Consider the following 25,758-nt stretch of genomic DNA (forward strand, 5'->3'; position numbering starts at 1 on the left):
TCTCTCCAGACTCCCCCCCCTTCCATTATCAGAATATCATTGTGATAAACCAGTACTTATTGAACATTATTGGGAAGTAAAATATTCTGCCTCAGGACACCTTCTATAACAACACAAGTCTTGGTTTTTCAGAAGGAGCTCATAAAGTCTAAATAAGGATCTTCATTATGTATTATAGGTAGATGGACTTAGAGTAAATTTGAGATATGTCTTTTATTCAGTAGCTATTTTTTAAGAATGATTTTCTGATAAAAACTTATATACTCAGCTTTTATGATCATTTTATAAAACCAAAATTTTGAATGTACACAGTCTAGTTATTTCAATGGTTTTAATAAATGGGAGCTTTAAATATAGTTCTTACATCTCATACTTGATAAAAACTAACATTTCACCAGAGTTTGATTTTAGTTTAGTTTGATTTGAGCTGCTTAATAGTGTGGCCAAGGAGGTTATTGTGTGTTGAGTATAAATGTTGAATGTGTGAAATCCATTTTGTAAACTAGTTTTTAAAAAGTTATTCCAAAACTGACTTGAAATAATTCTAACTCTCATTGAAATTGAAGATCCCAAGGAAAATAACTAGCTGTAGGGTGCATTTATTGAGTTCATTTATTTCATTTTCATTTATTAAAATGTATTTTGTATATTGGAAGATAAATTCTAACCCAAATTTTCCGAAGAAGTTTTATGGGAAGGAATTTCTAGCTAGTGTGTCTAACATAAGTAAAGTACTCCAAAAACCTGTTAGAAATTAAAGAATAATACTATGACTTTGGTAGCCATGCTATCACTTGTCCAGATGATTTTTGGAAGAGGTTGGTGGTAAGGGTCTTAAATGATAAAACTGATCTATTAAAAGGTGTTGGATTTGAGTCACTTTCTGAAGTACACCCAAATTGAGGTTTTCCCAAAAATGTTTTTGTATTATTTTTACTTTATCTTTTCTTGAGATACTGATCACTGAAGCTTTGTTGTGACTTTTAAAAGCCTGCTTATCGGGGCGCCTGGGTGGCTCAGTCGGTTAAGTGGCCAACTTCGGCTCAGGTCATGATCTTGCAGTCTGTGAGTTCGAGCCCCGCGTCGGGCTCTGTGCTGACAGCTCAGAGCCTGGAGCCTGTTTCCGATTCTGTGTCTCCCTCTCTCTGACCCTCCCCTGTTCATGCTCTGTCTCTCCCTGTCTCAAAAATAAATAAAACGTTAAAAAAATAAAAAAAAATAAAAGCCTGCTTATCTATTGAAAACTGAACTCTTTGGTATACATCCTGGATTTGTTGGAAGGTAGCAATGCTTTCTTAATATTGACTGCATTTTCTGTTTATTGATATTGATTCAAATATAAGTGATATATATTTTACTACTTGCTATAAATTTGTTTCATTCAGGGGCGCCTGGGTGGCGCAATCGGTTAAGCGTCCGACTTCAGCCAGGTCACGATCTCGCGGTCCGTGAGTTCGAGCCCCGCGTCGGGCTCTGGGCTGATGGCTCAGAGCCTGGAGCCTGTTTCCGATTCTGTGTCTCCCTCTCTCTCTGCCCCTCCCCCGTTCATGCTCTGTCTCTCTCTGTCCCAAAAATAAATAAACGTTGAAAAAAAAAATAAATAAATAAATAAAAAATAAAAAATAAATAAATTTGTTTCATTCAGGTATCCTTTCAATTTATTTATATTTGGTTATTCCTAAATGATAGTGCCCTCATAGTTAGGATGGTTTTCCAGTTTTTCTTAAACTTTGTAAATCTGGTACTTAAAATGTAAACATTCAAGGGATCTTTTTTATGAGTGTGAATTAACACTAGAAGAAAAACACAGCTGGCAAATTGACAGTAGCATTGTTAAACAGTTCATTTCTTCTGTTCTGAGGCACCTAACATTTGGCCTAAAAGGCCATTAAAATTTTAGATTAGATTCTGTTTGTATTGTTGTAGTAAAAAGAGTATTTCCTCTGTATTCTCTCCTTCTGTTAAATTAAATTCTTCGTAGGAACCTCTGTAAATTGCATTCACAGATTTGACTATGATTATTTTGGCACTCTTCTACATTTTTTCTCGAATGTTTATTTATTTATTTTGACAGAGAGAGCATGTGCACAAGCTGGGGAGGGACAGAGAAAGGGGGAGAGAGAATCCCAAACAGGCTCTGTGCTGACAGTGCAGAGCCCTACATGGGGCTTGATCTCATGAACTGTGAGATCATGACCTCGGCCAATAATCAAAAGTCAGACACTTAACCGACTGAGCCACCCAGATGCCCCTGAGGCTCTCTTAAATGCTTCACCTAATTGCATTTGGAAAGCCCAAGTATATATCATATATATGATTTAATAATCTAATGATCTTGATGTCTTTTGTAAACACACATACAACATGCACACGTATGGGGCCCAGAGTGTAAAACCTTCAGAGACAGTACTTTAAAGCCATATTGCTGCATTTAATATGATCATTAAATTTGTTTCCAAAGTCCTTAGTAATTATTACTGTGAAGTTGGAGAAGATGCTTTATTTATTTTACCCAGCCTGATCATTTTTGATATTTGAACATTTCTCTTGTTTCTGAGTTTGAAGTCCTCATGCCTATTTCTGTTGACTCAACGAAGTTTAGAAGACTTATAATGTCCCATCTAGTCTGTTTGGGGCTTCTTTAACTTTGCTATCTATTTCATTAAAAAAAAAAAAAAAAATCCTCTGAGGAGGTTGGTTGTTTCAGGCCAATTAGAGAAACATTTACATTGTTTTTAAAACTTTAAACTCTTTGGGTAATAATCCAGACTTACCTCAAAAAAGTTGTTAAAAACAGTACAAATAGTTCCTGTATTTCTTTCAGCCAGCCAATCTACATTCCTTCCATGGAATTAAGAAGGTGGGTAGAGAATGAGATTATGGTTTAAGCAAATCAGATGATTTTGCCTTTAAAGTTCTAGATGTTAAATCTGATTTCACTTAACTTAAAGCCTTCTGGGGATTGTCTGTTTGTTTTTTAGGGTGACGCAGACTTATGATGCAGGTGCATGTATCTATTTCTACTTTGCCTTTAACTACAGGGGAATAAGTGACCCACTGACTGTGTTTGAACAAACCGAGGTAATTTTGCATACATGAATGTATTCTTACATTCTTTTATTTAAATAAACTTTCCTATCAATTTATGAATTTTAGTTCAACTCTGTTTAATCACTCAATGACTTACCTGGTTGATAAGTCAATAGAAATTAGAAACATATTTGTTGCATTGAGTCGTATATTGACTTGTGAGTCTAAAATTAATATTATCTATAGATATTAGATTTAAGATTCTAAAATTAATATTCTGTAACCTGTGATTCTTTGTTTGTTACTTACAATTTGTAAGACCGTATTAAATAACAAAGGACTATAGGAATTCTTGATATCACTTTGGCAGTTCACCCATTTCCAGATGCTCGCTGCAGTTGAGGTCAGCAGCCCTAATGTTCTTGGTCTGTGTTGCTGTAACATCCTCATTCTGGGTTTATAATTGTTTGATTGTTATAGCTATACATAGACTATAGAGGTTCATTTGCTACTAGTTTCGTTACATTCCTTAACTGGCCTTAAGATTCCAGTTTTTATAAAGCCTTCTGTTTGCTGGTATTTCTTGTAAGTATGCCTAAAGTTGAAGAGACAGACTGGACTGGAGGAACTGGGAGGAGACTGAGGTTTGTTAAAACCTCAGGTGTCCTAGTGTTTAAACTAGTGTCTAAAACCTAGTGTCTTAATGTTATTGCATGCCTGCCAAAGGCAGCACCATGTGGTGATTTCAATGTGCTTTTAGACTCAAAGCACAGACAGGGTTTGGTTGGCTCCCTCCTATGCCTCATCCCCCCCCCCTTTTTTTTTACAGCTTTTTTGAGGTATATTTGCAATACAAGTAACTGCACATATTTAAAGTGTACAATTTAATGAGTTTTGCATATGTATACACCCAAATCAAATATCACTCCAATTGAAATAATGAACATATCTGTCACCCTCAAAAGTTGGAGTACTTACTTCCCCATCAGCTTAGCCTTTCAGTGTTTTGGTTGACCCCTGGCTACTCAAAGGCCTGTATTCAAAGGCCCTGTACTACTATAAGAGTGAGATTATTCCTTTTTCCCCAATCCAAACTGCCATTCTCTAAGTACTACTAATTTCAAGTAATTGTTGCTTTGTTTAAAATCATTTGTTTAATTCAGTCATTTATTAAATTTAAAATAATGTTATTTAAAATAATTTGTTAGAAGGTACAACACTGGCATATATTTGATTCATTTGAAAAACCCTAAATCCTAAGTGATGAATGTTCATATAAGTTACTTTGCTGTGAGATGTGGTCCATCTGTCCTGCCTGAGCCCTGTCACCCTGGTCTAACTCCTGTATACACACCTGAGTAATTGAGAGGTTCTAGGCACTCTAGATACTTCACCTCATGGCTGATATATACTCATGAACTGAATGTAATTCTACTTCTGTTCCCCTTTTTTTTTCCACTCTTCACTTTAGTCATTCTCTGTTTTGCTGTGTTTATTTTTCTAACCTTAGTTGCTTTATAAGGAGCTTAGGACCTAACATGTTAGGAGGAGAAAATAAGGTTTGTTTGTTTTTTTACACTTAGATATCCATCGGTCTGACAAGTAACTTGTTCCAAGACATTGACCTAAGAAATGGTCTCCATAAGGGTTTTTATGGTTGATCTCTGATAGCTTTGCAAGGAATTTTGGGTCCAATACCCACTTTATGATATTTAGGGAGTAATTTAAACATCTAAGCCTCATTTTCTTTGTCTGTGAAATAAGGATAATTGCAATTATTACACAAGGCTATAGTATAAAATAAATAAGTTACTACAGGTAAATTGCTTAGTACTTTTCTGCATATGAAATAAGCAGTCAGTACATGTTAGTTACTAACATTTGTTGGTGTAGAGAGGTGTTTACTTCAGAGTAAGACTTGACTATCTTCACAAAACTTACTATTAACGATTCTGTGCTGCTGAATTGATCATTTTATCTTCTTTTTCTTTTCTAGAATCTTGAAGTGACTGTTGTAGACATTGTGACCATTCACTAGAAAAAATGTATAAAACTAGGCTGCATATTTTAATTGCGTTTTAAATGTACTTAACCAAAGGAAGATAAAGGAAAATTAGAAATCCAGTTTGTAATTTAACCTAGGAAGGACATGCCTCCTTGGGGGCTTGGTCTTAACTTTCACTTCAGAGTGAAACCTAAGTAGCAACTATTTGTTGTGTTGTTTCCAAATACAGGCAGCTGCTAGAGAAGAAATCCTTGCTAATGGAGGGAGCCTCTCACATCACCACGGAGGTATTCTTTTTGGGGGTAGAATTTCTACTGTACCTACTATTAAAAAATAATTGGTTTGATAAAATGTTGGGGAGAGCCATAGTACGTAATTTGAAGGCACTTGATATTTCTTGAGAGTTTTTATGTCTGTTACTGAGGTAGCCTAAGTTGTGGTAGTAACCAACAGAAGAAATACTAAACATTACCATTTTTATTTTCGAGTATAAAACCTCTGTTTCTTTAATTTAGAAACGAAGTTAATTATTTGCCCTGCTTTAGATGTTAAAACAGAAATGAGTCAACATTTTAATTTTTGCATCATAGACCTTTCCTTTTTTTCTGTCTTGCATGTAAATCAGTTTGACTTTCTGGTGGTTTTTATACTCCCTGGTTGTAAGTTTCTAACATGTTGGCAGTATCAGGTAATAAAACAAATATAGGTCAGATCATGTTATGATAAGACTTCTAAAACTTATGTGCATTTTCAGTTTCTAGGCCTATTGGTCTTTATTTGTTGAAGACTCCAAGTTTGATGAAATGATATATTTTTAGAAATTATTGGCTTGAACTTGAATGTATCTAGGTTTGATTGCATATTAATTTATTAAGAAATTCTGCCTCATTTAAATAGAAATCTTTTACTTCTGTTGTATTTCTCATATTTTTATTTTCTATGTGGTCAGAAATATAACTGCATAGAAACGAACTCTAAACTACCTGGTTTCCTCCATTGCCTAGAAAAAGAAACTAGGTAAGCCTAAATACAAAATATATTTCATGTGTGCTGGTAAAATGAAGATGCTTTCCCTTTGCCAGCTTGTCCTCTTCTAAACTGGTAAATATTGGTGGGCTCCAGGGCTTGGCGCTGAGCCAGTCTGTTCTTCTGTGTTCACTCCCTCAGTGATTACCTCATTCCCAGGATTTAAAACACCAAGTATATCCTGATGACTTTCAAATACCAGAAAGCATCACCACCACGACATTCTAGGTCAAATCACTATTTCTTCCTGCTGAGTCTTCTGCAACAGCATCTTAACTGGTCTGTCTGCTTTCGTTCTTGCTCCCCTCAGGCCATTTCTGTTACTGCTAGAGTAATCTTTTTTATAAAACTCAGTGTTTTCTCCTCACAAGGCAGAATAAAATCCAAACTCCTTATCAAGACCTTCAAGGATATACATGTGTCTATCCGTCTGTATCTCTTACTACTTTTTTACTCTAGCGGCATTGGCCGCCTTGCTATTCCTCAGACATACCAACCACCTTTCCTCTTTAAGGCCTTTGGTGTTTGTTCCCTCTTTTTCTGATGTTCGTTCTCTTGTCCCCCCACCCCGCCCCCCAGATATTTGTATGGCTCACTTTTGCCATGATATAGTTCCCTGATAAAAATGTCACCTTCTTTGAGATGTCTTCCCTGTTCTCTTGTTTAGTTTCTGTGTTTCTCATTTGAATAAGTTCGATGAGGTTACTGACTTTATCTTATTTGTCACTGTGTTTCCCAGTCCCTAGAACAGTGATTGTCTCTTTCTATATAGGAAATGCTCAATGAATATGTTAAGTGAGTGGGTAAGGGCCCAGGTGTTCACAGAATTTGGGGCAGTTTTGCAAATTCTTAAGCAGCTCTGAGTCTTTCATATTGGAATGGCTGTAAGTCTCATTACTAATTTAGCTTCAAACATTTAATAATCAGGCCTTGTTTGAATATAGGGTCATGTTTAATCGTGGAAAGGCTCAGTTTGTCCCATAATATTTCTGAGAAAGTATATAAGAGCCAGTTATTCAGTAGAAAAATAGGGTAAAATAATGTGCATTTCTCTACAACTGCACAACAGCAGCCATTTTAGTGTTCTTCCATAGATGCATTATGTATGTAAGATCCCGTTCAGACTTTGTCTTAAAGCAAATAAAAGGTCAAGAGGCTTATACACAAAGGGGAAAGAACATAGGCTGTGGAATCATATCTGTATTTGACTCCTGTGTCTTCACTTAACTAGCTCTGTGACCTTAAGGAAATAACTTCTCTGAGCTGGTGTTCTCTTCTGCAAAATAGGAATAATAGTACCTACCTTGTATATTATTATAAGAATTAAATGTAATAGTGTACGTAGAGCATCTAAAGTGCCTTGCATGTTGTAGGTACTCAAACAAAACAAAACAAAACAAAACAAAACAAAACAAAACAAAAAAACACAGTAGCTTAAAAAAAATAACAATAGACAACTCCAGGTGGAAACTCTGGCTTGTATTCTTAACCATTGAAGAAAAGGTTACTGTTTATATGAAAAAGATTCATACATTCAAGGGATATGATACAATTGTCTTAACATGTTTTCAACTGTAACCTGCAGTTGGTCTCGTTCTATAGGAAGTTCTATTATTATATATATGAAAGAGAAATAAATTTCCTTCACACTCTTGGCTACAAAATATACTATAGAAAATGTCTATTTTCATAAATGCCTCTCTGCTTAAAGTTAATCATCTAATTTGTAAATGTCAAATACCCTGTGCTATTCAGTATAGTTTCATAAAGCAGAAACCTTTCTATATAAATTTGAAATAGAATGGGTTTAATTGTCCTGCTAAACTTAACTAATGCTAGAGCTTTTGAGAGATCACTTCTTTTTATGTGAAGAAAAGATTTTCCTTGATTTGCATCCGGAACTGAAAACTCAAGTTGACCTCTTAGTGTCATCTTTATTTACTGACCTTCAGGCAGTGTCATGACATTCTCAGTACCATTTTTGAGTTTGAGAGTAGAAGGGCTGGGGGTTGGGAGAATATTGATGCAATTTCTCTTAGAGGGTTTGGCCTGTAATTGTGATTAATAACAGTTGCTTTCACTATCTGGAAACAGACAGGCTGGTTTGTCTGCCTACAATCATGCTGTGATAAATGGAGCTATTTTAACTCTGGTTTTGTGTATCAAAGAAAACAGATGTAGTCTGGAACTGGAGGCTATAGGAAATATAAAGCCTGCTTAACTTAATCTTCGTAGTGCTTGTTTATGTAACTGACGAGCTGGTCAGTTTAAAGAGCAGAGTTTATATCAGCCACGTATTTAATTTCAATTTATGACTTTTTTAAGTTGTTCATTGGCTAAATTTATACCTAAGTCCTTGTCAGAGAGTAAAATTCTTTGATTGGATATAACCAGCCCTAGTTTAAATATTGGTGTCTTTGCCTAACCAAAATTATTTTTTATTGTTCAGAGAATAATTATAGGCCTCCTCTCCAAACTTTTTTTGTAATATTAACAGAAATCCAGTAGTATCAGAAACTTTAAAAGTAAAAAGAGACTTCTCAAAAGAATGAGGAAAATATTGGCTTTGAAGCCATTTGTTAAAACCTGTAGTGTGAAATAAAAGATATATATTGGAAAAGAAGAAATAAAATTGTTGCTACTTATAGATGACATGATTGTCTATGTAGAAATCCCAAAGAATCTACAAAAACAAAATTAGCAAGATTGCAGAGTTTAAAACAGTCACATTTCTATTATTAAGAACAAATCTATAGAAACTGAAATTTAAAATACAATACCATTTCCAGTTGCTCCAAAGAAAATGAAATGAGCATATATCTAAGAAAGTGTGCACCTACTTAGGCATAAATATAACAAAATATATACAGGATCTGTGCTCTGAAAATTATAGAATGCTGATGAAAAAAGTCAAAAGAGACCTGAATAAATGAAGAGATGGTACTGTGTTCATGGACTGATAGAAAACTAGACATAGTGAAGATGGTCATTTCTCTCCAGATTGATTTATTTATTTAATACAATTCCTATCAAAATGTCAGCAAAAATGTTAGTAGGCATAGAAAAGATGATTCTAAAGTTTATATGGTGAGGCAAAGGAACTTGATAGCCAAAATAATTATGGAAAAAAAAAAAAAGGCTAAAGTCATAGGAATGTATCTACCTGATTTTAAGACATTATATAGCTCCAATAATCATTACTGTGCTATTGGAAGAGAGAGACATCAGTCAATGGAACAGCATAGAAAACCCCCACAAAGAAGTCCAACTGATTTTGACAACAATACAGAAGCAATCCAAGGGAGGAAGTGTGTGTGCGTGTGTGTGTGTGTGTGTGTGTGTGTGTGTGTGTGTGTGTGTTTAACAAGCAGTGCTGGAGTAAACAGACATCCATAGGCTCAAAAAACCAAAACAAACAAAAAAATCCTTGACCTAAATCTCAAATCTTCTATCAAAATTAAAGTAGATAATGGGCTTAAAATGTAAAACATAAAATAATTAAACTTTTAGAAGAAAACAGGAAAAAATCTTCAGGGTCTAGAGCTAGGCTAGGCAAAGAGTTCTTAGACTGGTCACCAAAAGTACAGCCCATTAAAGGAAAAATTGATAAGTTGGATCTCATCAAAATTAAAGACATTTATTCTGTGAAGGATTCTGTTAAGTGGATGAAAAGGTAAACTACAGAGTTGTAGAAAATATGTGCAGACCACATATCCAACAAAAGGCCTATATGTAATATATATATAAAGAATTCTCAAAACTCAAGAGTAAGATGCAAAACAGTCCAATTAGAAAGTGGGCAAAAGATATGAAGCGTCATTTCACTGAAGAGGATATACAGATGGTAAATAATCACTTGAAAAGAGGTTCAACATCATTAGCTATTAAGAAAATGCAAATTAAAACCACAAGGAAAATCACTACACATCTATCAGAAAACTAAAATTAAAAAATGACAATATCAAATGCTGATTGAGGATATGAAGAAACTAGATTAGTAATACATTACTGGTGGGAATGTAAAGTGGTACAGCCACTCTGTGGAGACTTTGGCAGTGTTTTATAAAATCAAACATGCAGCTACCATTCAACCCAACAATTGTACTCCTGTGTATACCAGAGAATTGAATACCAGAGAATTGAAAGCTTGTGTTCACACAAAAACCTGTGCATGAATAATCAGAGCACCTTTACCTGTAATATCCCCAAACTGGAAACAGCCCAGATATCCTTCAACTAGTAAGTGGCTAAACAAACCGTGGTACATCTATACCATGGACAACTCCTCAGCAATAAGAAAGAACCAGCAATCAACGCATGAAACAATTTGGATGACTCTTCAGATAATTGTGATGAGTAAAAGAAAGCCAATCCCAAAAAAGCACATACAGTGTGATTCTATTTCTGTGACATTTTTGAAATGATTTACAGAATTACAGAAATAGAGAACACAATGTTTCCAGGAGTCCCTTGTGGAGAAGAGGTGACTGTAAAACAGGCAACACGGGAACCCTTGTGGTGATGGAATTGTTCTGTATTTGACTATATCAATATCAGTATCCTGGTTGTGATTTTGATCTTTTGATGCCTACCAGATGAGTATAGCCTTTCCAATATTGAATATCAGATTACCATATTATAGCAGAAAGTTTGTTTTGTCCTTTAAATTAATTTTTTTCCTTTGGTTTCTTCTTTGTGGCTGGCTTTTTCTCACGAAACGTATTAGTTGATTATATTTTTCCACTGAAGCAGTGTTGTAAATAGATTCCAAGAGCAGACTATAAAAGCCAATTTAACCCATAATTTAGCTTAACATTTAACTATTAAAGCTATATCCTAGGATAAACAGATTTGAAAACTGACAGAAAATCTGTTGTTAAAAATGTATTAATCCCTGCACCTTTCCACGTATGCAATTACAGTTGTCCATGTGCTATACTTGTAGTAGCCTCCAGCCTCAGGTGTGTCACTGGAGTAGAAGAAGTGGCTTAGATACTAATACTTCTCTTTGGTTTTTTTGTTTTTTGTTTTTTGTTTTTTAAATATGAAATTCATTGTCAAATTGGTTTCCATACAACACCCAGTGCTCATCCCAAAAGGTGCCCTCCTCAATACCCATCTCCCACCCCCCCATCAACCCTCAGTTTGTTCTCAGTTTTTAAGAGTCTCTTATGCTTTGGCTCTCTCCCTCTCTAACCTCTTTTTTTTTTTTCTTCCCCTTCCCCATAGACTTATGTTAAGTTTCTCAGGATCCACATAAGAGTGAAAACATATGGTATCTGTCTTTCTCTGTATGACTTACTTCACTTAACACTCTCCAGTTCCATCCACGTTGCTACAAAGGGCCATATTTCATTCTTTCTCATTGCCACATGGTATTCCATTATGTATATAAACCACAATTTTTTTTATCCATTCATCAGTTGGTGGACATTTAGGCTCTTTCCATAATTTGGCTATTGTTGAGAGTGCTGCTATAAAATTGGGGTACAAGTGCCCCTATGCATCAGCACTCCTGCATCCCTTGGGTAAATTCCTAGCAGTGCTATTGCTGGGTCATAGGATAGATCTATTTTTAATTTTTTGAGGAACCTCCACACTGTTTTCCAGAGCGGCTGCACCAGTTTGCATTCCCACCAACAGTGCAAGAGGGTTCCCATTTCTCCACATCCTCTCCAGCATCTATAGTCTCCTGATTTGTTCATTTTAGCCACTCTCACTGGCGTGAGGTGATATCTGAGTGTGGTTTTGATTTGTATATCCCTGATAAGGAGTGATGTTGAGCATCTTGGACCTCTAAAGAGAACTTTTCTTCCCAGCAATTTTATGTCCAAGACTCTTTTCAGTAAGATGTTTGTTTACTCTAAGAATGTCTGTACTACATTATTATATTGTTAGAGAATAATTAGTAAACAGATAATGCTAATAGATATTTTCAGGTGTGAATCTATAAAAAGTGACTTTAGTTACAATTTATTTATTTCAAAATTTATTTTTAATGTTGTTCTGTGTTACCTAATACAAAAGCCACTAGGCTACCTGTGGCTATTTAAATTTAAGTCAGTTAAAATTAATTAAAATTAAAAATTTATTTTCTCACTTGCACTAGCCACATTTCAAGTGCTCATATCCTCATGCAGCTAGAGGCTACTGTGTTGAATAGTGCAGATAAAGAACATTTCTGTCATCATAGAGATTTATATTGGATAGTGCTGTGAAGCTTTATTTCACATATATTTATGTGAACATATATATTCATATTCATATTCATATTTATATTCACCCATTTGTCTAGAAAAATGGCCCAAAAAATGACCTATAAGTTTTTTTCAGTAGATACTAAATTCAAGTTTTTAGGAATTAACATTTATTTTATTTATTTTGAGAGAGAGAGCACATTTGCAAGCAAGCAGGGGAGGAGCAGAGAGAAAGGAAAAGAGAGAATCCCAAGCTTGATGTAGCAAGATAGGGCTTGAGCTCACAAACCATGAGATCATGACCCAAGCCAAAAATCAAGAGTTGGACGCTCAACTGCCTGAGCTACCCAGGCTCCCAGGAGTTAACTTTTAAAATAAAGTAGCATTTGAAAAAAATAAAGTAGCATTTGTCATTAATGCTTGATGTTCTCAGATGTAACTCTTATCTACTCTACCACTTTCTCCAGAATTCCCCTCTTTGGTCAGTAGCCTCGATTTAGAGCAAGTTCACCTTGCCAATGGCAGTCAGCCATTTGCTGCTAATTTAGTTGGTTGTAGCAGTGAAGTGAAGGTATGTTGCCTTTATGGAAATTGTTTGGGCTTCTAAGAGATAGCCCTTTGGAAGCACATAGTCCAGGATTCCTTCATCTTAGCACTGTTGACATTTTGGGTCAGGTAATTCTTTGTTGTGGATGTTTACAGCATCCCTGGCTTCTTCTACCCATTAAATGCTGGTAACATCATCCCAGTTATAAACAACCAAAATCGTCTCTAGACATTACTAAGTGTCCTCTGGAGGGCAAAATTGCCCCCATTGAGAACGACTGATATAGTCCAAAGAGTCCTAGAGATTTGAAGGAAAGAGTTTTAGGTTCTGTGCCATACCTTCTGTTTTAGCTACTGTAAAATAGCTCTGATTATATCCAACAGATAATGTCAGAATACAGGGAGTACAAGGCAAATAGAAGCAAAGGAAATTAAGGAAACCCACATTGCTTTTCCTTGATATTTGAATTTTGCTCCTTATCTAACATGACTTCTACATAACCATGGCTCAATATTTTTTAGTTCAACTAACATTTATTGAATTCTTACTGTGTGGCATACTGTCTTGAAATTGAAATGCAAGAATGAGTGAAACATGGCTCTAGGCTTCAGGGAGCATATGATATTGTCTATCCTTTTCTGTCCTTATCTATCGCATGTTATTTCACCTGTTTACTTGCTTTTTACTTTACTCTGTTGTATATGCAGTAATTGCCACTTGGGTTTAAATATCAAGTGGGTCAAGCCATCTTTTGGGGCGTGTAGCAGAATTAGCACTTCATTGTGTTCTGATGACAGATCTCCTGTGATTGCCCTAGTAATTCAAATTTTTATTCTGTTTCATAATCATTAAAGACCTATTCAAGGATCTATAAGATCTTAGAGCTATTATGTGAACTGCACAGGTGAAATTTTAGCATGAAGAAAATTGACATTTTAAATTATTTAATAAGATAAAAATCCCATTAGATTTTAATTGTTTTGTTAAAGTCTGTTGTAGCCATGAATTTGTCATCTCAATATCAGAAATTTCATTTGTAGAAAATAAGTCAAATGACTTAGTAAAGAAATGGAAACATGACTTTAAGCATCCACGAAGCACTAAATTAAACTCTTAGGTAGGTATAGTCCCAACTCATATGCCTTTAAAGCCTGGATGTTAGCATTCCTGAGTTGGTGATCTGTTGGCCAACATTCAGCATGTACCCCTACCAGAACCAAACATACAAAAATGTGCTGTAGAGCACAAACACATGGACAGCTACATCCTCTTTTCAGCTTGAAACCTCCCTCTGAAGAAGCATCATTGCAGTCAGATCACCTCAAAGAGTGGAAACTACCCATGCTCTCTGTTCTTACCACTACCTAACAAGTATCATGGAGCCAGAACCTCATCTGGCAAGAGGTTGTTGGGTGTCCTTCCAACTTTAATTGGTTGGATCAATTAAATCTTGAAATACAAAGTTAATGCTCAGATCACTCATACAAGCAGCTAAGTCTAGATTGTCTTTTTAAAATCTGACCAATAGAGGTGCACCTATTGAGAAGGTGGCTCAGTTGGTTAAGCATCCAACTTCGATTCCGGTCATGATCTCATGATTTGTGGATTCGACCCCTGCGTCAGGCTCTGTGCTGACAGCTCAGAGCCTGGAGCCTGCTTCGGATTCTGTGTCTCCCTCCCTCTCCCTCCCTCCCCTCCCCCGAAATAAATAAACATTAAAAAAATTAAAAAAAAATAAAATCTGACCGATAAAATAGTGCTAAAGTGATATCCAGGATACTCAAACTAGAACTTTCAAACTGTAGTTGTTATAATATTGGTTAGGTGCTTTTTGCTTTGGCTAAATTCTGCTTTTGAGCTCCAGCTTTGGTAATCAAAATATATAATCTGTTTCATAGTTTGTTTTTTAAATAAGCATATAATCTTTTCAACCTTATAATTAAATTCATAATTCAAATTCAAAGGTTTTTAATTTATCTAGCTAAAAAGAACTCTGGCTAGCAGACCCCAGATTTTTCCCTTTTAAAACGGGACTCTTTGGTAGCTTCTGCTAAGTTTTCAGTCCCTTAGACCACAAAGAGTAGCTCCAGATAATTCTTGGTGACTAGGTTGGCTACCATGTCCACATATCTCACACCCGACACTCCCATCACTGCCCGTACACATCTGTTCATTCGTACCACAAAATGCATACATGTAACACACATGTGCACAACTATATTGTAGCTCCAGAGCTACAAAAAGTTGAGATAGGGATCTTGTATTCCACAATTCACAATTACTCTAAATATATGATGCCCAAAGTACTTAAGCCAGGTGTTCTTTCTTGAAGCCGTTAGCATCCAAAGGGGACTGTTGAACCTGTGATTTCAAAGACTATCCCTGAAGCATCCATTTCCTCTGTTCCAAAAGTAATTTTTTTTAATGTACTGTATGTTGTGGAGGAACACAAAATATTTGTCTAATATGTATATATATATTGTTAGATATTAAATTGTAAAAAGATGAATTCTACTTTTAATTTAAGCAGAGAAAGAACTTTTCCCCCTGTTAGTTTCTGTAATGTTCAGTATTTGGTCTATATTTTTTGTATCTCTAAAAATATATTGTCCAACTTCAGCCAGGTCACGATCTCGCGGTCCGGGAGTTCGAGCCCTGCGTCGGGCTCTGGGCTGATGGCTCAGAGCCTGGAGCCTGTCTCCGATTCTGTGTCTCCCTCTCTCTCTGCCCCTCCCCCGTTCATGCTCTGTCTCTCTCTGTCCCAAAAATAAATAAACGTTGAAAAAAAAAATTAAAAATATATCTGACGCTCTTAAATATCTGGCTTACGTACTTTGGGCATCATATATTTAGAATAATTGTGAATTGTGGAATACAAGATCCCTGTCTTAACTTTTTGTAGCTCTGGAGCTACAATATAGTTGTACACACATGGGTGTTACACGTATCTAGATCGGTATAGTCAGCTAATGTCTAAATGCCTATAAGTGCAAATAAGGATTGTACAAAGGGCATTATTATTGTTATTTAGCTCTAGAATAAAGGTCTTCTACTTTGAAGTGGGATTCTCTCTTTGAGATTAGGGTCTTTGGTATTTTGTTGCTGTTGTTACAGTTTATTGATTCATCAGAGACAGCCACCAAAGGTTCTTTAGCATTTTATGAAGACTCTTTCTTTCTTTCTTTCTTTCTTTCTTTCTTTCTTTCTTTCTTTCTTTCTTTCTTTCTTTCTTTCTTTCTTTCTTTCTTTCTTTCTTTCTTTCTTTCTTTCTTTCTTTCTTTCTTTCTTTCTCTCTCTCTCTCTCTTTCTTTCTTTCTTTCTTTCTTTCTTTCTTTCTTTCTTTCTTTCTTTCTTTCAAGTTTATTTACCCACTTAGAGCACAAGTGAGGAGGGAGAGAGAGAAGGACAGACAGAATCCCAAGCAGACTCTGCACTATTAGTGCAGAGCTCGACATGGGGCTCAAACTCACAAACTATGAAATCATGACCTGAGCTGAGATCAAGAGATGCTTAACTGACTGAGCCACCCAGTCACCCTTGTGAAGACTATTTCTGATAATCATCTTAAAGGCTTAAAAGCCTCATTGAAGCATTTTTACTTAAATTGTGTTTTCTGTCTGCACTTCTGTAGTTGACTTAAATTGTCAAGCAAAACTGAAAAGATTCCTAGTTGCTTTATTACATAGGCCATGATTTCTGACCTCAGTTATCACTGATGGAAGCTCACAAACCTCTGCCATCAAGGGGTTAAATTCTTCCATTAAATATGTTTATGAGGGGCCACAGCCATGCTGCCTATACTGTCTTGTCTTTTTTTTTTTTTTTTTTTACTTTCTAGTTCACTAATCAAATGTATGTTAGATTGATTATTGTAAAAGTATAAACCATAGAAAATTTGACAAGATAGATGTGTAAATTATCCTTCTGACAGAACTAATGATGCACTCCAAGCACCTTCTGTTTTCCAGCGCTTGGTGAGCAACTTCATTAAATATGCAATGGCTGTTGGGTGGCTTCTCAGCCGATGGTTCAGTTCCTTGTGGAATTGCATTATTACTAGAGGTGTAAAACCAGGCAGACAAGCTAGCTGTTGGGCATCCTGCTGAGGTTCTAATGTGCTCCATCTTGTTGGAGCAGTTGTTTGCAGTCTTTTCAGGACAATTACATCCATAACAACAGGACACATTCAGTGAAACTATATTACAGATAACAGTGGAGACTAGCATTGACTGCTCTTCACCCCTGTCTCTTGAGCTACCTCATTGTGGGTAGCTAGTAATAATGCCACTTCTGTCACTCAGAGAGTAGTTGCTTTTTTTTTTTTTTTTTTTAATCCCTTGGAGCAAATCTGGAAATAACTGATTTGCAGCTTTTTTGGGTGCTTAAAATCATAGGCTATTTGAGGTGAAAGACTTCATAGACTCCAGTCCCTTTGAAGATGAGAAAACCAAGGCTAGAGCATTGTGGTGAGTTGTCCTTTTGAGAGACAGGAGGAGGACCAGGTAGAACATCTTGTAGGTGGTAGAGATTGCATGAGTAAGAATTTGTTCTGTTTGGCTTCCAGTTTGAGAGCTCTTTTAAACGTTACTTTCTTTTTGAATTTAAGATTTCTTTTCTTCTGTACATCATTCCGCGCCCCCCCCCCAAATATTAACACAGCAAACTCTTTTATTTCTAGAAGCCAAGCAGAAATATCTTGCTTTCTAAGGATTTCATGCTATAATTTTAATGACAATTTGATGGCTTCCTGGAGAACTGGACACAAAAGATGATTTGAGTTGAGCCTGAAATGGTATTTAACGTTCCAGATGGCAGGTGCTACAGTGTATCACTGCAGCCTGATAAATGGCAGTGCGTTTTAGAATGACAGGCAGAATACTTTAATGAAAGAAGGTTTCCCATTTCAGTTGTCCAAGTAAATCACTGTTGATGACTTTGGATCATTAATGAACATTTGTGGAAAATGACCACTTGAATTCAATTATTACAATATGTTTGAAAAGTAGTAGCCACAAAGAATCCTATCTGTAAATTAAAAGATTTATCCATTTTGCCACAGATAAATTAGCACATTGCTTTGCATAATGCCAAAGCAGGTTAACATTTCACTTTTTTTTTTTTTTTTTTTTTACAGGTTAAGTACATATCCTTTCTTATGAAAGTTCTACTTAGAAAAGTTTGTTTTTTTATTGGGTGCCTTTTAAAATATAATTTATGCTACGGACCATTATATTCTCAATAAAATATTAATTTATTCTCAATAAATTAGCAAGAGCTAGGAACAACGAAGCAGAACATTATACAATGTATAAAAGTAGAAGATTAAGTTTAAGATGGATTAGGTGTTTGATTTATTTAGTGCCTAGGAAGAATCTCTAATCCTGGAAAAATAATAGGAAGAATTATTTGGGAACATGCAAATTTATTTAAAAGTAATATGAAAGTAAAATGCAAATAAGTTTTATAACCAGATTTTTTTCTTAAACCCATTAAAGGTTCAGATTTTCTTCGTTATTTTAAGCTTTAAAATATTTTGTGGATGTATATCCTGCCATTTTTGCTATAGTATACCCAACAAATTCATCTGGATATGTTTTTCTTTAGTTAACTTCATTTTCTCTGAAACTTTGGCATGTTTTGGTAGTTCAGACAGGGGGTGGGTTCTTTTGAAATGCATGTTTTTCTCATTTTGTTATTTGTAAAATGGGCTGCAATCTCAACCCAAGCTTCCTTCATCTCCATTTCATAGTTTCTAGAGAAAGGAGACACTGGAGCACAGGCTTCCCCTGGGAATACACTGGGCTTAATGAGCTTGATAGTCTGGTGGGCTCAATAAATCAAATAAAGCAAAACATTTCTCATTTTTGAATAAAAGCATTTATCACACAGTGTTTGTTCATTCATGGTCACAAGATTGATTGGTTCCCAGCATCATAGTGTATATTGAAGCATTTTTTATTTTGTTTTTCCAGTGGGCAAGTTACGGAAGCAGTGGCTAAAGGAAAGTATCTCTGATGTCGGCTTTGGGATGCTGAAGTCCGTCAAGGAATATGTGGACCCCAATAACATCTTTGGAAACAAAAACCTTTTATAAATCCATTACTGTTGTTACAAAAAAATGTCACTTTTTTTTTTTTTTTTAAGTCTTCAACTATGGTTATACCAGTAATCAAATATATCATGGATTGTATTTCAGCAAAATTTTTTTGTTGGTTTTAAATAAGTTGTTTCTGTATTTGTTTTGTTTCTACATCTATGGATTGACAGATGGTATTCCTAAATCTCTCTCATTGTAGGTGCATCAGTTTACAGCCAACTGGTTGTCATTTCAAATTTTAGTCAGGTGGCACAGGGCTGCTAGTTGTTATTTCAGAGGAAGATGCTGCCAGCTGTTTCGTGTTGATGCTTCCCCTTGGGAACAAAGGGAGATTTTGGTGTCATCCACTGCTTATCTAGCCTCCCTTTTAAGGACGTTTCTGGAAAGCAGTCATCTGGGGAAGGATGCCACTGAGGAGTGATAACACATGTATGTTTTTTAAGAGTGCATTCTAGTGTGAGTAGGTCATTAAGAAGAATACTAATGAAAGAATATAGGCAACCTGTTATTTAGGATGCCTTCAGTTCGGTGAGATGCTTGGCCTACATTTTTCTTTGAAATTAGTATACGTTTATAAAACCTGAGATGAGCAAAAAGTTATTGTTAGGGGACATGTTTCTATTCTCCACGTTTCTGTTTCTACTGGGGTATGAGTTGAATGTGTATCACCGAGATAACTTCTTGTTATATCCTAGTTCCTTCATAGTATGTTTTGTAAGAAAGCTGACTTATCACTCATTGTATGTGAACAGCAGGTTTACCATGAAATGAATGCCTTTATTCAGCTTAGAATCCTAATGTCTCTGATTTCACATTCTTGTTGCTGAGATGCAGAAGAAACTGCAACCGGAGCAGAAGAAGGAAGACTCCTTACACTTAATGTCTCCAGTTTGAAGAATTGTTTGACTAATGAAACACACTTACCATTTAGCTGTTGAATTTGAAAACCTCAAGAGTTTCAATGACAATTTTTTTTTTAATTAACCCAAACAACCTGATAAATTGTCATATAAAAGTAAAGTTTCAATTTAGTTTTTAATAGTGGTTTAATGCCTTTTTTGAATTACTGGTTTAACCTAAATTTTGAAAATATGTAATGTATTAATACACAAACCATAATCAAAAGTTTGAAATATCATATTTCTTAAGTAATAGGGAGAACATTAATCACATTTCACAAACATTTTTACATTCAAGCCTGGATGTTACAAGAAGTGAAATGATTACTTTGAATCACTATCTGTCAAGGTTCATGTCATGATTCACATTTCGGAATGGATTCTTTTCTTAATGCAATACCTAACTTTTGATAATTTTTTTAAATTAATATTTGATCAGATAATGTACGTCAAGATGCAGACGATCCTTTAAAAGGACACACTGTCTGTCTATGTAGCAACAGCTCCAAAGTATTTTGGGGCAGTTTGATACCTTTTATATCTGAAGTATACTTAACCAGAAAAGTAAAAATTTAAATTGACAAAATAGTATTTTTAAGACTTCAAAATGATAAGCAATTTTTAATAAAATTGGCCTCAAACTAATAAACTTAAAATCTGTAAGCAAATCAAAATTAAATACTAGTTTAACAACAAAAACTAAATATTTGTTAGAAGCTGCCTCTCTTCATTGGTGATTTATTTTTAGTTATAAAAATTCCAGCAAATCTTAGCATTAAAAGCCCTTGATATTTGAAATAGTTGGATGCTTGATGAGGAAATTACACTTGCCTCTAGAATTATAAAAAAAAATATCAGCTTTATAAAATGGATCTATTCATGAAGGTAATTTCTCTAACTGGTGATCAAAATGTAAAATTTAATACAGTACTAATATCTCACTGAAGTGTATACTTGTTTCTGAGTAATTTTTTTTCAATAAAATTTACAGATTCATAAGCAGATCCATTCCTTTGCAAGTGATTGTTATAACATTCTTTCCCAGGGAGTTCAGATTTCAACAACCTCAGAAATCTGTATTTGGTATTAGGAAACTATAAATGTCACAGCTGAAAGTTGTGTTCACTGTTCTACATGAACCTTACGGAAATTAGTGATTTATGTCTTTGTTTTTCTTCTTCCATGTATGCAGAACTCCCCAATCTTGATTTTATAGTGATGACTACATTCTGTTGTTGGAATCATTTCTACAGGGATCATTTTGAAACACACAAACACTCACCAGTGCTGTTTCCCTCTGATTTAGTAAACCAGAAAGCCTTTTCCCCACTTCTCACACCTGCTTCTGAGAGGTACCTCGGCATGTACTTAGTTTCCGTGGAGAACTGAGTTCTTGAATATGCACAGAAGCACTTAAACCTTGCCTCGTATTTCTGAAATATCTGAAAATGGCTTCATAAAAGTTAAAGCCTGGAGAACATGGTTTATGTGAGGCTTTTAAACTCATTTTGAATAAGTTTGTTTAAAATTTTAAAATCTCATATCCTATCTGGTTTTTAGTACTGCATAAACGTTGACTTGTCTTTCTTAAATCAGTCATATTTCTAATAATTCATTGATGTCACATTTGGGTTGAGGTTTTAGTGGGACTAGGAACTTGCTGCTAGTGAGAAGTGGCATTGAATACTAAAGACTCAGTATGAACAGGCTTTATTGACCCTTAGAGAAACTGTTGCCTTAATGTTTGGTGCACAAGTACAGGCACAAGTGAATTTTGTCTTATAATGAGTAACTTGAGCTTTTTTAGTTTCATAAGAATTGTAGAAGCCACATGTTTATTGTGCCCAGCATTTTACCACAGAGAAAGAGGATTGAATTCTTTCCTCTTCGGAGGAATTGGGCGTTTGCTTCCTAACTGCTTACAGATTACACTATTACTTAAGAGTTATTTATGAAGCTGGAAGCTTTCTAGTGCACATAGTTGTGTTGACGTATTTTGGAAAACAAAAGTGCAATAAAGGATGAGCTTCCATCAGTATGTGTACTGTGTCAGATACAGATGGTTGCAAGGAAACCTGTGTTTCAGAGTATTTCCTTAGTAACTGCTAAGTCCTAGCTTGCATTTTTGAAAATGCCTTTCTGCATGTTGGCTCCAGAGATATTTCTTCGTCATTCTCTTTCATAGCTACAACTTCTTAACCATAGCTAATCAAAGAAGTCCTGTAGTCTCAAGCTGAAGTGTGTAACCTCAGCTGTTAAAAATGGGACTGGGTTTGGTTGAACATCTATTATAAATGTAGAAACACAAATAGTTATTTATTATGGATTGATTCACAAATTGCATGTGCTTGGTACGTGAAGCAGCCAAAATGGAATGCTGTGGAAAGTGTTCTCTACATTTTAAGAAATACTGAGATGGGCATTAAGGACAGCTTTAATAGCTTTTCATTTACCACTTGATCTTTGGTAACTTTGATTTTAATTACGGCTTAACTCATGGTGGGAGAAAAGCTGAAAACAAGTGCCAGTTTCAGATTGAAGAATACAGAATCACCTTTGGCTTTACAAGTTAGGGAAGCGAGGCTTTGCTCAAGGCTCCAAATGAGCCATATGTCAATATATTCATTGGATTCTTATTAATTTCAGTGTCCTGAATTAATGTATACATTGATGCTAAAATTCAGAAAATGTAAGTCTTTTTCTTAACTATTGAATAGGGTGTCTACTATGAAGGATGTAAGTTACTCGGCTTTCTGCTTCCTAAGCCACAGTGTTTGTCTTTAGCTTGGAATTTGTAAAAACTACTTGTAACGTCAACAGGTTATATTAACATATATTACTAATAAAATGCACCCGGGTCTAAGAGATTTTGTTTTCTTCAAAGGGAGTGGGAAGCTCACTGTTCTGTTTGCATATGGGTTTTTCTTTCAATTTTAATTTTTCATTTTCATATTTCTGATTTGAAAACAAAATTTTTATAATTTTATTGATGAAGCATAATCAAGTCCCTTTAGAGTATATTGTTAGCTAGGTTTTATCACCCTAATTATTTTTTAAATCAGTGTTCTATTTCTTGGAGGTGTTTAGTCTCCTGTGAACCTGAAGCATTCCAGTTTGAACCTAGAAAGCTCCTCAGAGAATGAGCACTGTGCTCTTCTGACCACAATAATTCCTTAACAAACGTCAATGAGGACCACTGACAGATGATGGAACACTCAAGCCAAAGAACCATCACAGAATGAAAGTAACTTTAGTTCAGTGAACATAAAAAGATTTCTTCTTTGGTTCCCAAAGGAGATTGTCTTACACATTTTTTTCTCACAAGGAAGAAAATAATATATTAAGCATCATTAAGAACATTTTTCAGAGACTGAACTTCCAAATCTAAGAGGGAAAGAGGAAAGAGAAGGGAAGAAAATGCTTTAGTGTGGATTTCTAAGCAGCATGCATACCTGTTTTTCAGGCATCTTATTGTTAGCAGTGTTTTTCATGAACATGAGCACCCTTGAAAACGTGTTGTTTAATCCTTAAAGTAACCTTGTTCACATATCCATGAAGGACATGAAATTCTTCTACTGGTATACGGTTTCTATAATTATTTTTTGGGCTACTTAAAGAATATCCCCAAAAGTTCACAGTGCCTTGTTGGGATTTTTTTTTTTTTCCCCATGAAATAGCCATTATTTAAAATGGGTGGGAGAGGGTAAGTGTTTAAAGACTGAGATTGTTTAGTAGTTCAGGGCTGTTCCTCTTCAAGAATATGTCAGGAATTAAGTAGTTATAGGTAGAAACACTGAAAATCCTTTCCACAGTGTGGGTTTGGATCACCTATTCTAGTATGTTTCACTAGTTATATGGTGGACCTGTACTCTCATATATCTGTTCAGTCAATGGGATTTATATGTACTTTCATTCTTAGATTTTCATTCCTACTGTCCCAACTTCGTAGCCCTAAGATGTGGCTTAGTGGATGTGGCATACTCACTCAGTCCCTGAGACACCCACTATATGCTTCTGGATGTTTGCTCACACAGCTCCTGTGGAGCAGAGCCTGTGGGGGGAGGGGGGGTTCTATTCCTTATGTTGCGTGTCAGTCCTTTTTTCTGTGATGGTGCCTTCAGAAAAATGAGTATCTCTGTTCCTGGACAATGATAAATCTTATGAGAAATATGTGTAGATTATATTTCTTAATTTTTGTCCTTTTTAGCTAAGCCTGTGGAATACTTTGGCTCTGATACAACTTGACTTGAATAATATCTTATCCTGAGTCTTCCTCCAAGGCAGTACATATTCCTGCCAGTACTGTAGTAATCTTTTGGGAACTACATGTGGGTAAGCTCTTGTATGTAAGCCATTATACTGCTGTAACTAATGCATACAAACAGTTCTTCTCTTTACATTTATGGTTTAAACATTGGTATGTAGTGGAAAGGGAAATTCCTGAGAGATCTCAACATAGTTTTGTCAGTTCAGACTGAGCCATGTTGTTTTCCACAAGGGCTCAACACATGGTCTATATACTGTGCTTTTGGTGTATGTTTGGATTCTCCTTTTATTGCTTTTCCTAGACTGTACTGTTCTATAAGCAAATGCCCATGTGTGATTTTTAAGACGTGCTGGGAAGAAATAAAACAATACCAAAACCACTCATTGTTACAGAAATTGTTGCTTATTTCATGTTAATTCCATGTAACCTTTGTTGGCAGCATCATGCTATACTCACAGAGAATGGATAGAATATAATCTGTACCCATGAGTAGCCTCTCTGTTAGTGAAGGACATGTGCACAGATACTGGTTTTGTCCCTGCCTGTGGCTCCTATGCTAGAGGGCGGCTTGTAGTTTTCTGGGCTCTGAAATGACTGAACTTTGTGTTGAACCTAGTCTTCCTTGGTACATTGAAATAATCACTTGTGTCACTAAGATTTTGGCTCTTACAGTAATTAATTAAAGAAATTTTCTTCCTGGCTCATATAAACTTGGACTGAAAAACCCTTAGAAATCATCTCATCTTATCTTTTCCCAAACATAATTGACTACTTTCTCCTATCCCCCAGGCCACAGATAACTAGTCTTCCTGAACATTTGTTGTGACCAAATGGGAGTGTATTGCTTATTTGGGAAGCCTTTTCCAACTTGAAATCTTAAGAGGTTTTAAGGTATTAAAGAGGTGTTGAGGTTTTTGTTTATTTGATTGAAATCTGTCTCCTCTATCCATTGATGTAACTTTTGTCTTCTGTAGTCATAAGTTACTGTCCAGTTGCTCTAATGAAAGGCAGCTCTTCCAGTGTTTAAAGGCAGCTCATGTTCCCCCACATTTCCAACCTTTGCTCCTATGAGTTCTAGATCCTTCACCATCCCAATCGCTCTTTGTATGTGCCTCTTTGATGTCCTTAAAGTGAGGTATCTAGGCCTGAATGTGCCAGAGTAGAGCCAATGATTCCCTTTTTCTGTCACTAATAAACGCATTTTTGATGGACACATTGCACTATCACCTCACACTGAACTTGAATTTCACAAAGCTTGTCTTTTCTGCATATGCCATTTTGGCCACACCTCCCTGGAAGCTGATTTTTCAAAGCCCCCTTACCTATATCCTTACTAAAATTTGTGTCTTACTGGATTTATTTCCAGATTTTCAAAACTTTAGAATCTTGACTCTTCTCCAGAATATTTTTTGTCCCATCCAGTTTTAGGTCCATGGAAGTGAGACATGTTATGTCTGGATTCCCTTGCCAGTAATGGCAGATAGCTATGGTACACAAGGGCCTGCCCAACAACACGTCCGTGAGAGAGCATTCAGGGCTCAGGCAGCTGCTCTTCCACTTGACATGCTGTTGTCTACCTTACTTACATGTTTACATTTTGTCCACAGATAAGCCCTTTTTTCTCAATGATGAATCAACTATTAAGATAACATGGGGCGCCTGGGTGGCGCAGTCGGTTAAGCGTCCGACT

The 25,758-nt window shown here is 35.6% G+C and overlaps 1 protein-coding gene across 2 annotated transcripts in view; it reads left to right on the forward strand.

Moving 5' to 3' along the window:
• Positions 1-24,447, forward strand: part of AGPS (alkylglycerone phosphate synthase) — a 144,519-nt gene extending 120,072 nt beyond the window's left edge. Inside the window, exons 18-20 of one of the 2 annotated variants that reach the window (XM_045480298.1) lie at positions 2,982-3,081; positions 5,265-5,322; positions 18,778-24,447. In XM_045480298.1, coding sequence (XP_045336254.1) covers positions 2,982-3,081; positions 5,265-5,322; positions 18,778-18,899 — 280 coding nt within the window. In that variant the 3' untranslated portion in view covers positions 18,900-24,447. Of the gene's footprint in view, positions 1-2,824; positions 3,082-5,264; positions 5,323-18,777 lie in introns of those variants that run through there. The other variant, XM_045480299.1, reaches the window with a different exon arrangement.
• The last annotated feature ends 1,311 nt before the right edge of the window (positions 24,448-25,758 follow it).

This window comes from Leopardus geoffroyi, chromosome C1 (assembly GCF_018350155.1).
Source record: "Leopardus geoffroyi isolate Oge1 chromosome C1, O.geoffroyi_Oge1_pat1.0, whole genome shotgun sequence".
Taxonomy (NCBI): domain Eukaryota; kingdom Metazoa; phylum Chordata; class Mammalia; order Carnivora; family Felidae; genus Leopardus; species Leopardus geoffroyi.